Source organism: Solanum stenotomum, chromosome 7, assembly GCF_019186545.1.
Source record: "Solanum stenotomum isolate F172 chromosome 7, ASM1918654v1, whole genome shotgun sequence".
NCBI classification, from domain to species: Eukaryota; Viridiplantae; Streptophyta; class Magnoliopsida; order Solanales; family Solanaceae; genus Solanum; species Solanum stenotomum.
In genome coordinates this window covers 58,900,647-58,914,828 of record NC_064288.1, presented here as the reverse complement: position 1 = coordinate 58,914,828, position 14,182 = coordinate 58,900,647, and the positions used below count along the sequence as shown (strand labels likewise).

The 14,182-nt window shown below is 31.4% G+C and overlaps 1 protein-coding gene across 1 annotated transcript; it reads right to left on the bottom strand.

The window, feature by feature from the left end:
- Nucleotides 1–1,537: 1,537 nt before the first annotated feature.
- LOC125870666 (probable nucleolar protein 5-2) lies at nt 1,538–5,361 on the bottom strand. The gene is made up of 9 exons (XM_049551161.1): nt 5,230–5,361; nt 5,030–5,119; nt 4,904–4,945; nt 4,568–4,747; nt 4,314–4,478; nt 3,070–3,270; nt 2,350–2,847; nt 2,140–2,268; nt 1,538–2,068 (listed from the first exon to the last, which is right to left on the bottom strand). The coding sequence occupies exons 2-9, from the start codon at nt 5,105–5,107 to the stop codon at nt 1,712–1,714; spliced, it is 1,650 nt and encodes a 549-aa protein (XP_049407118.1). The 5' UTR covers nt 5,108–5,119; nt 5,230–5,361; the 3' UTR covers nt 1,538–1,711.
- Between the last annotated feature and the right edge of the window lie 8,821 nt (nt 5,362–14,182).

Genomic DNA, 14,182 nt, shown 5'->3' with positions numbered 1-14,182 from the left:
CATATAACTTATTAAGTTGAGTTAAAATAAGAAAAAAGAAATCGAAAGATAAAGGTTGGTTTCAATTTTGTATTAGGAAAAGGGCCAAAAATATGTGTGAGTTGAAAAAATTAAAGTCAAAAGGAAAATTTCGCAAATAGCCACTGAAAATAACTTAATTAGGTTTCATAGTTATAGTTTGCTTATTATGCTTCGTAGCCAGAGGCGTATCCAGGAGGGGGTCACCGGGTTCACGTGAACCCATGCTCCCCTCCTAAAATTATATATAGTAGTGTTAGAGTTTAAAAAATATATCTAAACATAGATATGTGAATCCACACTTGAAGTATCATATAATGTCGTGCGATGATGATTGGGTGCACCTCTGAGGCTAGAAATTTGAATCTTTCATTTATCTTGTTTAGATAGATAAAAAAAAATTTTGGACCTATAATTTTAAAATTTTAATGATTTTCAGTGATAAGAACCTAAATGTTAAACTAATCAAATTTATTTCTTAGATCCATCTTTTCGTAATAGTGCACTCATCATCTCAAAATCCTAAATACGCATCTATTCGTAGCTACATGTTAGAGGGAGGAGAGAGGCAAGCGAGAGAGGACAAAGAGTGGAGAAAGGTGAATTGTATTTGTATACCTCTCAAATTGTATGTATATCTGTCATATAATTATATTATGTAACTGGTATACATATGTATTTATATATCTGGAGAGCGAGATTAGGAGAGGGAGGAGAGAGGCGAGCGAGATAGGGCAGAGAGTGGAGAGAGGCAAATTGTATATGTATAACTGTCATATAATTGTATATGTATATGTATAATTTGTATTTGTATATATATAAGAGAGGAAAGAGGGAGAGAGAGGGGAAGAGAGGAGAGAAGTGCACATAATTATAGCTAAAAAGAGGTTGCGAGTGGTAATTAATTCAAACTATAGTTATGTTAGTTAATTAACTATTATAGGTTTACTTATCCGCGTAATTTTCCCTACAAAGAATAATTGTAAATCGCTACATGAAATGGCTTTTCTCAAAAGTTTTCAAAATTTTTTGAGAAGACTTCTCTTTTCAATCAAACACTATATTGGAAAAATTATTAGTATTTCAATTTCTACAAATAAAATCATTGGGATAAAGAATTCTATGCTGTTGTAGCATGTCATTGTGGTTAAAGATGTACTTTCTAGTTTGGTTTAAGCAAACTACATAACTACATTTTCAAAAATGAAATGTTAAGTCATGGCCTCTTCCTCCCTCCTCTTCATTTTGATGGACCTTTCACATAAGCAACACCTTAGAATGGCCATCGGACGCACAATTTGAATTTAGTCATAGCTCCAATGCAAAAACAAAACACCAAATGAAAAAGAAAAAGGTATAACAACACCCCATGCAATTGAAGTGGAGCAAACATGAAAATAGAAACAAGGCATAATTCAGCAATTTGGCACTTCACCAACAACGCAATTGTGGCACACTATTAAACTTGAAATCATGTGGCTTAAAACATGTAAAATAGCATATAGCAAATATTCATAAGTAGCGATAAAGCATCCATAGTAGGATTAAAAAGCATGGTGTTTAACTAACAGAATCCTAAGTTGCATTACAGAGCACTAATAACTTAATAACGACATCATTGTACAACTTAAAAACACGCCGCCCATGCCCAAAAACAAAATTGTTGATACTAAAAATGTCTCCGCTGTGACACTTATTCTTCAGCTTTCTTCTTCTTCTTCTTTTTCTCTTTCTTTTTTTCCGTGGTTTCTGATTCATCCTCATCAACATCAGCGTGTTTCCTCTTCTTTTTCTTACTTTGTTCGAGTTCTACATTTTCCACTTCATTATCTGCGTGTTTCTTCTTTTTCTTCTTCTCCTTCTTCCCAGTGTCTTCAGGTTCTGCGCCATCCTCTGTTTCAGCAGATTTCTTCTTCTTCTTCTTTTTCTTCTCTCCTTCAGTAACAGGGGATTCCTCACCTGCTGCTTCCTCGGTTTGTTCATCTATACTCATTTTCTTTTCATCATTCTCAGTGTGTCCCATAACAGAATCAGCAGAAGGATTGTAAACCTGAATAAAGAAAAGTCAATACTGGAAGCAAACCAAGAAAGTATAGCGTAGAAGAAAGGACAGTCCCAAACCTTAGCTGGTGTTATCAGCCCTCCTTTTTTACGATCCTTGTCATAAACTTCAATCTTAGGTTTGCCCTTAGCAGACCCAGCTGATTTGCTCAACTCTTTCCCTTCTAAGGCTCTTAAGCGTGCCTCAAGCTAAAAAAGTAGCATATGATAATAATCAGACTACATAAGGAGCAAGATTGAAAAAAAGATAATAATTAGTACAAACATTACCTTGGCACGATTCTCCAAACCCATGGTATTATCTTGGCTATCTGCAAGAGCATCGTATCGAATAGCCAATGCAGTTTTTGCAGCAAGAGATCTCGAAATTTTACCCTTGTGTTTTGGTGCTGCCTGTCCAATCAAAGATGCATGATATATAAGCCCATACTTTGGAGTTGCGTGTTTTGTCTTCAAAGCTCTGAAAAGAGCCTTTTCAGCACCAAGTATCTGAACTGTACTTCCAGGTTGCTTCGCAAGATTCATCAAGCTACCACCATGAGCAATAAGCCGAGCACCAACAAGTTCTCCAACAAGAGCTGTAAGATTTGGGGCAATGGTGTTCATCCTGCTCTTCAAATAATCATACAACTGAGCTCTGTACTCAGAGAATGACAGAACTTGGGTGCATAAATCTTTAATATTCTCCAGATCAAGATCACTAACTTCAGTACCCATGGAGATCATGGATGCCTCTTTCAATGCAGCCTCAACCTCTTCTGGGAGTATCTGTAAACATTGTCATACAAAAAGTGTGAATTTTGTCTCATGTAATTAAGAATAAAGCATGAATCTTGTAAAAAGTAAGATTGCTTATTGGACTACAAGATCTCACAAGCTTCATTCCAACAAGCAAGCTAGCCAACATACTAATGAATATTACTGAATGAACAGTAATCTACTATTTTAGTTCAACTCATTTGAAGCATTTAAAAAGAAGCCACTCCTTACCTCAGAGAAATCCAACTTTGCAGCATTTGTACGGTCACCCATCAACTTCACAGCCTTGGCATAAAGAATGTTATCTTGTACAATCTTTGCAAGTTCTGGGAAATGCCAACCATACCATTCACGGACCCTCATAGCATATGTATTTAGCTCTTTATCAAGATCATCCAACAAGCTAATGGCCTGTACAATCATTGTGTCCACCTGTAAAAGAAATAAACAGTCAGTTGTACTGCTATATGATTAACAAAGAGGCAAATCAGTAAAGAATATAAAATTAGACAAATAGCTGCTACCCCGAAACATATCTACGAGTATTCATCAAAATATCTATGAGCTATAGAGAGATCTTCAAGAGGCAGAAAATGGTAAGACTGTAAAACATTCTTTTATATGTTAGTCATAACAGATATACATTGCATAATAGCATAGCCCAAGACCTGTAGTCTTATCCACTACAAGCTAAACAGACTTTACCAGGATTTCGTGAATTACAGGAAACTACATAACCGCAAATGGCAAGAAACTGTCAGATTTCAGGAAATCACATAAACAGAGTGTAACTACTCAAATTACATGTGAAGCATCATAAGGGTTACATATGGAATGAGCATAAAATTGGCTGCATAAACAATTGAGATATGCCAGCCTAAATGTTCCACCATCAGAGCATACTTTATGGAGAACAGTATTCCATGTTTTGGTAAATTATACTCTTTAGACCTTCTGTTACAGTTGCAAATTAAACTTCAAGCAAGCATCATAATTGACAATTTTCAGGGTGAAATCAAATAATTTAGACTATCTAAAATTCCTATAGTGGCCATCTAGCATCATCAGAAATTGTATAGAATAATGACATCCAACAACAGATTACAGTCTCAAATTAATTAAGATAAAAGTAATATTAAAGAAACTTAAGCAGAAAGGATACAAGATAGAACATACAAAACCGGAGTGTTCCATAGCAGTTGATTTTTTTATAAGGTCACCGCCCCAAATCCCTTACCCAGGAGTTATGGTTAGTCCTTTTCCACTATGTTCCCTTGGTGGATTGAACCCCTAACCTCATCATTGAAGGTGGAGGAGGATCCTTCCATTCGCTATATTTCTACTTTATAGACTAGAGAAACTCCTTTTTCTCCATGCAATCAGTTATCCCAATATTTGCCAATATTTGTTATGAAAGAAAATCCATAATGAAACCATATAGAACATGAAAAATCAGTCAACTTATAGCAATTTACCTTGTCAGGGCTAAACTTTAGCTTGTATCTTGACAGACTGTGAGATAAACCCAAACTCATTGGAGCCAAGTCTTGAGATGCAAGACCAGAAATGAGCTCAGTCAACTGACTTCTAACTCCTCTCATCAATTCCATGACAGCATTATTATGAACACAATCAATTTGCTGCAAACAAATCCCACTCCAACTTCAGCCAAAAAAAATATTGAGAACCAAAACAAAAAAAAATGAACGGACATAAGAAGGAAGCTGACCAATTTCTCTTTAATTGCATTTCCAAGCTTTGAATCAGCAACCGCCAAAGTTTCGCCATCACAGTGTGCTTTCAAGAACTTGCGCAGTCCTTTGCTGGGCTTGCTATCTATCAACAACGTAGCTGCTGACAGAGCTTCTGAGGTGTTCTCAAACTTGGAGAAAGCTTTTAGCTTCACAACCTGTTTTCATACCAACCAGTCAAGTAAATGAAGAATGTATGAAACACAAAGTTAAAAACTTTACAAGTACAATTTATGTCCAAATTTCAAAACATGCTACACCAAGATTTCTACTTCACGATTAACTCATCAAATGGTTTGTCCAAAAAAAATTACCTTTCTGGCGGAATCAGTTGAGGAGAAGTCCTTCCACAAATCCTGCAACAAACACACAAAAAAACGATTCTATAAAACATGAAAACACAGAAGAAAAAAAAGGGTAAGAGATGAATGCTATGATACCTCAACTTTGGAGAGCTTTCCCTCATCCAAAACTTTGAAAAGGGCAAAACCTGCCGGTGTTTCAAACAATACCAACATCTCCGGAAGAAGCTGTAACCAAAGTGTTTAAGGATTATCTTTAAGAAAAAACACTACACAGAAGGAGTAATACTCAAACCATAAATCTATTATTAAGACTTAAGCATAAAAAATAATGTTACCTTTTTCCGGTGCGGCGATTCTAGAAGGACGACGAACTTTCACCTCCACAAAGTGAAACTCCGAGAGACGAGAAGGTGAAGGCGGAGGCTTTGGAATTAGGGTTTAGGGTTTACAGGAGTGTGTTATTTAAGTGAGGAAGAAAGAGAAAAAGGGTTAGGGAATAAGGAATGTGGGCGGGTCAATAAGGTTTTGGATTGGGCTTATATTGGTGAATTATGGGTTGGGCTTATATTGGGCTGATTTAAATAAGGAAATTTCAAAAACAACTAAGACTAGAAACAAAATCAAGATGCTTAGTTATAGTTTGTTAAATTATGATTTGTAGCTACATGTTAGGAGGAGAGAGGTGATCGAGTTTGGGAGAGGAAGGAAGTGGCAAGCAATATTGGGAAAGAGAGGAGAGAAACACAATTGAGTTGTATTATCTGATCGATAATTGTATCACAAATACAATTATTTTGTATAAAAAAAAAAGCTACTAGATGGAGGAGAGAGACGAGCGAGACTGGGAGAGGAAGGAGAGAGGACAACGAGATGTGGGAGATATAGGAGAGAGACGAGAGAGTTACAATTGATTTGCATATATGATCGATAATTGTATATCTGACCGCTAAGTGTATCATGATTACAATTAATGCAATTGTATCAAAGACCAACAAGGGTTGTGATGGAGTGGTAAGTACTCATTCATCCTTAATCATAGGTCTTGGGTTCGATATCCTCTAGGTACAAAGTTGCCTTTGTTAGTGAGCATTTTACCCCTTACCCCCCCCCCCCCCCCCCAATGTGGGACTTTCCGATGCAAATCCAAATTTAGTCAAGCTTCAATGTGGGTACCGAACATTGGGTGGAAAAACAAAATAATTTACAGTTTTTCAAAGGCTATTTTATTCAATTTGTTGATGCAAAATCAAGTGTATCAATTATATTAACAAATACAAATTGTATTGACAAATATAAGTGTATTAACAAATACAATTGTTACGAATCATAATTCTTTCAAACTATAGTTGTTAAAGCAAATACAAATCACATGCTTGTCTTCGTATGTAATTCTTCCATCTAGAATTGAGATGTTGTGTCCAATATGGAATACAATTGTTATGAATCATAATTCTTTCAAACTATAGTTGTGTATATAAATACAAATCACGTGTTTACCTTCATGTGTAATTAATCCATTTAGAATTGAAAAATTGGGTTCAATATGGAAGGAATTAAAGGAAATTACATGTATCTGGAATACATAGGGTCAAATTTAGGTAGAATTTGTTATAGATACATTATATCCAAGTGAACTCACATGTATTTGACTGTCTTGCCCTCCCACCTCTCTTCCTTTGCATTTGATTTTTCAAAGTGTATTTGGTATCCCATATACACGTATATAGTGTGAATCGCATGGATCTAAGATACACATACTCTCTAGCTCGCTCCCCTCCTATCTCACTCGCCTTTTTTCCTATGAATATATATATTTTTAAGAGTAAGAAATACATATATCTAGGTGTACCTAACTTAAAATCTGGTATGAAATTATTAATTAGTGAAACAATACGTTATTTTTTAAAATTGTTGGAAGAGTTAGTAAATATAATACGAATGTTTGTGTAATTAGGTAGTTTTTCCGTAATCTTACCCAACACCCCTAAAATGTAACTTTCCCTATATGTTTAAGGTGGTAGGTACGATCATACTTATTATTTCCAACTTGAATTGAACATATAATTAAATAAACTATATACATTTGTGTACTAAGTTCACACTTGTATATAAAGCAATATTAATAGTAAGTATATTGGTACCTTATACTACTTATATGAAAATTTTGGATTCATCTTATCATCTCTGACTATCCAAAGAATTAATTGATTGTTTGCTTTCACTTTGTTTTTTAGTACTAAGATAGGTTACTTTGAGATTAATTAACATATATCTCAAAATATCTGAAATAGCACCTAATTATGTTTGTTACTTGTGAGGAAAAAAATAATGAAAATGACATGAAAGAATGAATGATTAGGATCTTTGATAATTTTCTTGTTGTGATAATTTATAGTCCATTAATCAAAATAATGACATACTTAATAAGGCTTGGTGCTAAACCTATTGATTATTGTTTAGTGGTTTTTTCTTTGATTAAAAAAATAAGTGGTTTAGAAGGGTTAGGCAACAAGTCATAATTATATGTAGCAAATATTTTAGTTTATTTAAAAGAGTTGATTTTGATTAGCACTACTCTTTTTCTCCCCTTCATCTCAATTACTTTATTATGTTTATAATAATGGATAATTGATTTGATTGTAAGAATTCTTATTTTCTTTTCATGTAAGATACATGGTTCATATTATCTTTGTTTTCTTATACTTATTAACTAAATATGGATCTTCATGAATTGAGTTAAAGCATCAAGCTTATGATTCTTTGATGCAAAATAACAATTCATTTAGTTGTCTATATATAGAGTCAAATCTCTACAGAACAACATTCTCACGTAACAATACCTCATTATAACACTTTGTCCCTTTGAAATAACTTGCCAATCATATGACGATATAAAGATAAGGTCAATCCAATTTGTGAGGGAAAATTTATGATTGTTTTACTAAGATATGACACTGCATACAACTTCACATTTCAAGCAAAATTGTGAGTGTCACTAGACAAATGTGACTCTAACAATTTTCTATTTTTCTTACCTATAACAACAATATGTCTTTATCGAACTATAGCTAAACTCTCTCTCTATATTATATATATATATATATATATATATATATATATTTGTCCAATAACTATTGGTTGATCTGTCTGATATCCACATTTCAGTTGGTTTTATTAGTGGAAACAAAAACAGTAGTAGATGATAAGTAGATACTATCTTTAATAATCACTTCGTTCTTCAGCCTTTCATTTCTAAAATTTTGGATCTTATAACTGAATACTTGAACAACAAATTAACTAAGTTTACTTGTTTAATTTTCAGATGGTGTCTGATATCTGCTGCTTTGGATTTTGACTAATTCAAATTCATAGGTTAAAATTTGAGATCTCTTATTAAGAATGAATGAGTTCTTACTAATCAAGGAGAAACTATCTTATTAGACACATATCCATACCATATATATTAATTCTACCTATATCATCAAATAATTACGTATCTTACTACTAATTAAAAGTTTATTCCTACCATATATTGAGGAAGATGTACCTACATGCATGCACTTTTGCTACCAGATACACTAAATTAGGGAGGGAGGCCAGCGAGATAGTTATGGATCCTAGATAAATGCAAATCACACTATATACACACTAGATACATGTATTTGGTATGAATTGCATTATATGGGATACCAGATATATAGGAGGGTGGCAAGCGAGATAGAAGGAAAGCAAGCGAGATTTGTTATGTATCACAGATACATGCAAATCCACTTGGATATATAGTGTATCTAAAATAAATTATAACTAATTTTGACTCCATATATCTCGAGATACATGTATCTGGAAGCACCAAGATCTGATAAAATTAAAATATACCTAAATAATTAGCTCCTAAACTAGTGAGATTTCTGTAAGTTTCCCGATCATTAAAAAAAATCAATTTCCGGCAGAGCATCTTTAACTATTTCTAAATGGCCCAATATTCACCAATCACACCTAATAATACACATTTATAACTTATAATAAAGAACATATAAGACATCTTGAAATTGACATGAAAATCAAATTGTGTCAGTTTATTGGCCCAACTGGACCCTCCATTTTCATAATTTTCTCGATTTAACATGAATCTTTCCAAGTGTCTCCTGTTTATTACTCAACCACCACAGGCCACTAGCTTCTTTTTTCTTCCACATGCGATACTTTATCGTGGCTCGATTAAATTTAAATTCGATATGAAATATTATTTTTTCAGGAATGACGCTTTCGATATAGTTTTTTTCATTTTCAAAGGCTTAAGCCCGAGACTTCTTATTAACACCTTATTTAGATGGTTGTTACATGTTATATTGTTTTGTATTTTATTGCTAGTTTAGATATAATATTTGTTTTCATTGTTATTTAAATTTTATTGTATCGTTTAATTACATCGTTAGGTAACGACGGAAAGACCCATTTTATGTAATGACCGATTTGATGTGATCACGTCGTTACATTAACATTTTCTTCTTATTTTGTCTTTATTTATTATTTCATAATTATATTTCATCTTTTACCCTACCTTTTCATAGTAGCTCTACTGCGTATCCTACTTTCTCGTAGGTTTTATCATTCAAATTATTGATGTGTGACATTATGTAATGACACGATACAATCTATCCAAACATTATGTTCATTAAAACAATATAGTACGATACAGTACAACACAATACAATACAGTACAATATAATACAATCCATTATGAAACAATACGTAACAACCATCCAAACAATGTGTAAGGGATTTTTTGGTAAGGTGTATAGAAATAATGTTGAATATGTTGTGCTAGTAATGTTGGTATAAGTTGTGCTAACATTAGTTATGCAAAAATTATTTTTTATGTCTTGTTTGGTATAGTGTATTAGAAATAACATAAAATGCATAATTTCTAAAAAGAATATTTATTTACAAACACAAATTCTATGGAAACTGAAAGGGGTGTAGAGAAGGTTTTTGAGGGGCAATTATGTCTTGAACTATTCTAATACGTGCATTAAACCCCCTTTGATTACTAATACCATCAATTTTCATGTATCAATTATAGATACCTTAATACGGTACCAAATGGAGTGTATACTAATGCTTATAGTATTTATACATAAGTTGAAAAAATGTAATAAACAATATTAATAATACACAAAATAAATGAATACATTATTTTTTCTTATACACCCTATCAAACGATCTCTATAAAATGTCCCATGTATTAATAGCGGCCACTAGTCATTATTAATTTATTGTATAATTGTATCAACCATCTCAAAAATCAAGCCAAACCAATCAGTACAAACGACACATTTAAATGATCGATTGTTTGGAGTCGCATAATTCAATTGTCAATATCAAAAGGCCTAATCAACTTATTCTACTCTCTTTTTCTTGTTTTTTATTCTGATTCTATTTGCTTAGTTGTCAATAATGTAATGGATTTCACGAGTTAACATCGGAGGTAGTTTCAAAGGAAACGTAAAGAAAGTTCATACATACTCCGTTTGTTCCTAATTACTTGTTCACTTTTGAATTGACACACCTACTAAGAAATCAATAATTGACATAGCGACTTTACCATTTTATCCCTATTAATTATGAAGTGGATGAATTAAAAATTTAATATTTTCAAGAAGTTCTACCTTTTTCAAAGTAACTAATTGAGGGTATAATAGGGCAAAAAAAAATTGTTCTTTCTTGATTTGTCAAAGTGAACAAGTAATTAGAGACAATTAAAAAAGGAAATGTAGACAAGTAATTAGGGACAGAGGGATCGTATCAATCAAGTTTCCTCAACAAAAGCAAACAATTAAATTTCAGCTATAAATTAAATGTACAACACAAAATATGTATCCAACACCTTAATTTCAATTATATATTCAAACATAATATAATGAGTGATCAGCGGATGATATATTGCTTTTGTAGGTAACTCTTCTAATATGGTATTTGATATCTGTTTTGAAGCGTAGATTAATGTGGATTCATGATCCATTCATCAAAGATAAAAATGATGCTTAAGTGGTAAAAATCAGTAATTACTTCTCTCTAAGAACTAAAGAAAAAAAAATTGAGCTATAACTACTAAAATGTCAAAAAAATAAAATAAAAATTGGGAAAAATGCTTAAGTGGGATCAAACGGTTAGAAAACATAATAGGAAATATAATTGAAGAAAAAATGCCCTTTGAGACGTGTAAAATCACTTTCTTTAAAGAGATGTTGTTCGTATAAATATTGGGAAAAATACAAACAAATCCCCTCAGGTTACATCAAAGCCCTTAGTTTATACCTGCAGATTTTTCTTAGGCTACTTCTAGAGTGTCTTTATATTTATAGAACTTAAGAGATGACTTTTTATAAGAGTGATGTTCTTTCGTGAACATATAACTTTTCATAATAGCCATATTGATCAAATGACTTTTCATAACAGTAATGTTCTTCATGAACAGATGTGTTTGTTCAATTTAAAACCTCTATATATTACAGAATATTCAACACAAACGAAGGTAAGCCCACTCAATATTCATTTGTGCACCCCAAAACAATGGTGAAATCACTTTATAGTTTTGCTACTAAGGGTGTATTTTAAGGGTAGGTCCGCCTCTGGCTACATCGATCCTCTCTCGTTGCAACAAGATATATACTCTCATATCCTAACTTATTTAAATTCGATTTACTTTAAATTGGCTCCTAAATATTAGACCTTTGGATGAGCCAATGGTTGTAGTGTATATGCTTTCAATAATTTAATTAATTCGACTAGTGATTGTGCTAGGAGCCACTGTATGATTATACAATCGCAATTCACACGTATAGTATCATCTGTTCGGATATTTTTTTTATCGCTAAACAGAAATATATAATATATTATAACATAAAATGCAAGATTGATTTATGAAAACATGATTGTTATAAAAAAATGTTGTTCATAAAGTACTTCCTTCATTCCATATTAAGTTAATTTTTAAAGGTGTTTTACACCCTTTAAGAAAAGTAGATTAAGACATAAATTAAACCTAGTTTTTCATTTTTACCCTTATTAATTATTGTCAAATTTATGATTAAAATAACTAAATATTAATTAATCACTAATTCCAATACTAACTAATGAAGGGTAAAATTGGAAGAACACTCTAAAAGTAGTCTTGAAAACTTAACAATTAAGTTAATTTGAAAAATGAAAAATGTCTCAAAAAATAACTTAATATGAAATGGAGGGAGTATTATAAAGATGTTTAACTTTATACGGAAAAACTTTTTTCATTTCCTTAATTCCATGCATTAATTATTTGTTATTGTATTTAGTAAATGCGATTTTATATTTCATCAGAATTTTTAATTTATTCCTACCAGCTTCGAAGTTTAGTGCATGAGGCGGCAATGATATTTTTACTTGCCTTCTAAAAAATTACTCTAATTGTTAATTAGAACATTTTCTTGTCGTATGGTTAGGTATTATTTATAACAATATATACCATAAAAATTCCATGAGGATTAGTAATTAGTATTAAAAATAAGTAAGAAAGAATCTCTCGTAGAAAGATTGGCTAGAGATTTTAAAAACACTAATCTTATAATTGAGTTCATATTTCATGGTTGAATTTCTTTTGATTCGATGTATTGTTCTCATTATTATTTTCATAACCATGAGTCGTATGAAATAAATTTTATGTACGGTTTTTAAACAAAGATTTTTCTTAATTAAATGACGATCTTAGTATCTGTTCAATCTCGAATTAAATTGTGCAGAAGTTTTTTCAAGAATTATTATTATAAAGTTATGCTACTAGAATTATTATAAGTGAATATCTTATAATATTATGCAAAGGTGTTGCTTTGAAATTGCATATATTCTTATAATAGTAGTAACATGTGAAAGTGATATGTTTTTTTAAAAAATATTCTTGAAACAATACGTACCGTTGAACTTTCCATAATTAATTTATAGACTATAGTTAGTGGAATTAGAAGAAGATTTATACAAACTATATATAGTTCTTGTTTGTCAATTTTTGAGGGAAAAAATTAAAAAAATAAAATAAGAAGCAGTATGTTCTCGCTAAGAATCATATAAGATATGAAAACAAAAAGTTAAGAAGAAATATGATTGAAAATTTAGTCATGTCTCTTTTTATTAATTACTGAAAAAATAGGTGAGTGTTTTTTTTTCAAAAGATAAAATGAATTTGACATAAGAAAAGACTTTGAAACATTGAAGATATAGTTACTTAATGCGATAAGCTTCGGATGGGTTTTGGCATATACATAGAAGTTTGATATTCGTATTGAAGTTTGATTAAATTCGATTTCGGATCAAGAAGTTCTATAGAATGAATACAATATATACACTATTAAAAGCTATTGAATTCCGCCGAACTCATATTTATTGGCTATTGTATACTTCATATAGGAATTAATTTTTCGGTCACTCAAATAATAGTTATTTTCTTTATTGAAATTTAGAATCAAGAAAAATGACAACTTTTTATAGATAATAACTATATTATTTGAGTGATTATCGCTGAGAAATCAACCCCACCATATACTCACAAAATAAACATTTTTTTCAAAATAATCCTGCTAAGTAATAATTATATAGGTTATATGATCATAATTTTAGTATTGACGTGTTCCACAGCCAGATTGATAGAGCAAGTGTGCACCTTGTTTTTTGTTAGTAAACTCTACATTTAATTCTTAAAACGAATTTCTCTAGTTATGACTTTTAGAATATAAAATGTTAGACTAAAGTTATTTCGATGCGTGAAGCAATGAAATATTTGGAATAAGAAAAAAAATGTATTTATGTGGACTATGTACAAGAAAAAAATGAAATTGTGAGACACATGGTGGTGCAATTGCATGTTATTCTCGTTTTATTTTGATACCCTTTCTCTTGCATGTGTGCATGTATATATTGTTTTTTATCGCATAAATAAGAAAAATATTTTTAAGAAATTAGTTACAACATTGGAGTATCATAGAAGGAAGGGTTTCGTATCTATTTTAAAGGCATTAGACGCAGACAACGAAGAAACTCTTTATTATGTTTAAAAAGCCTCTAGGCGTTATCATAACAATTTAGTGCTAGCATTAATGAAACCAACTCTATTGTAAATGTGTAATGCTGCATAATGCTTAAATAGATATATTACCTTTATTATAGCTAATATCTTCTTCTTTTTTAAACCCAGTGTTTGGTATTTAATTTAAAGTTTTAATAGTTTAGATTCACATTATATATCTAAGATCCTTTAAA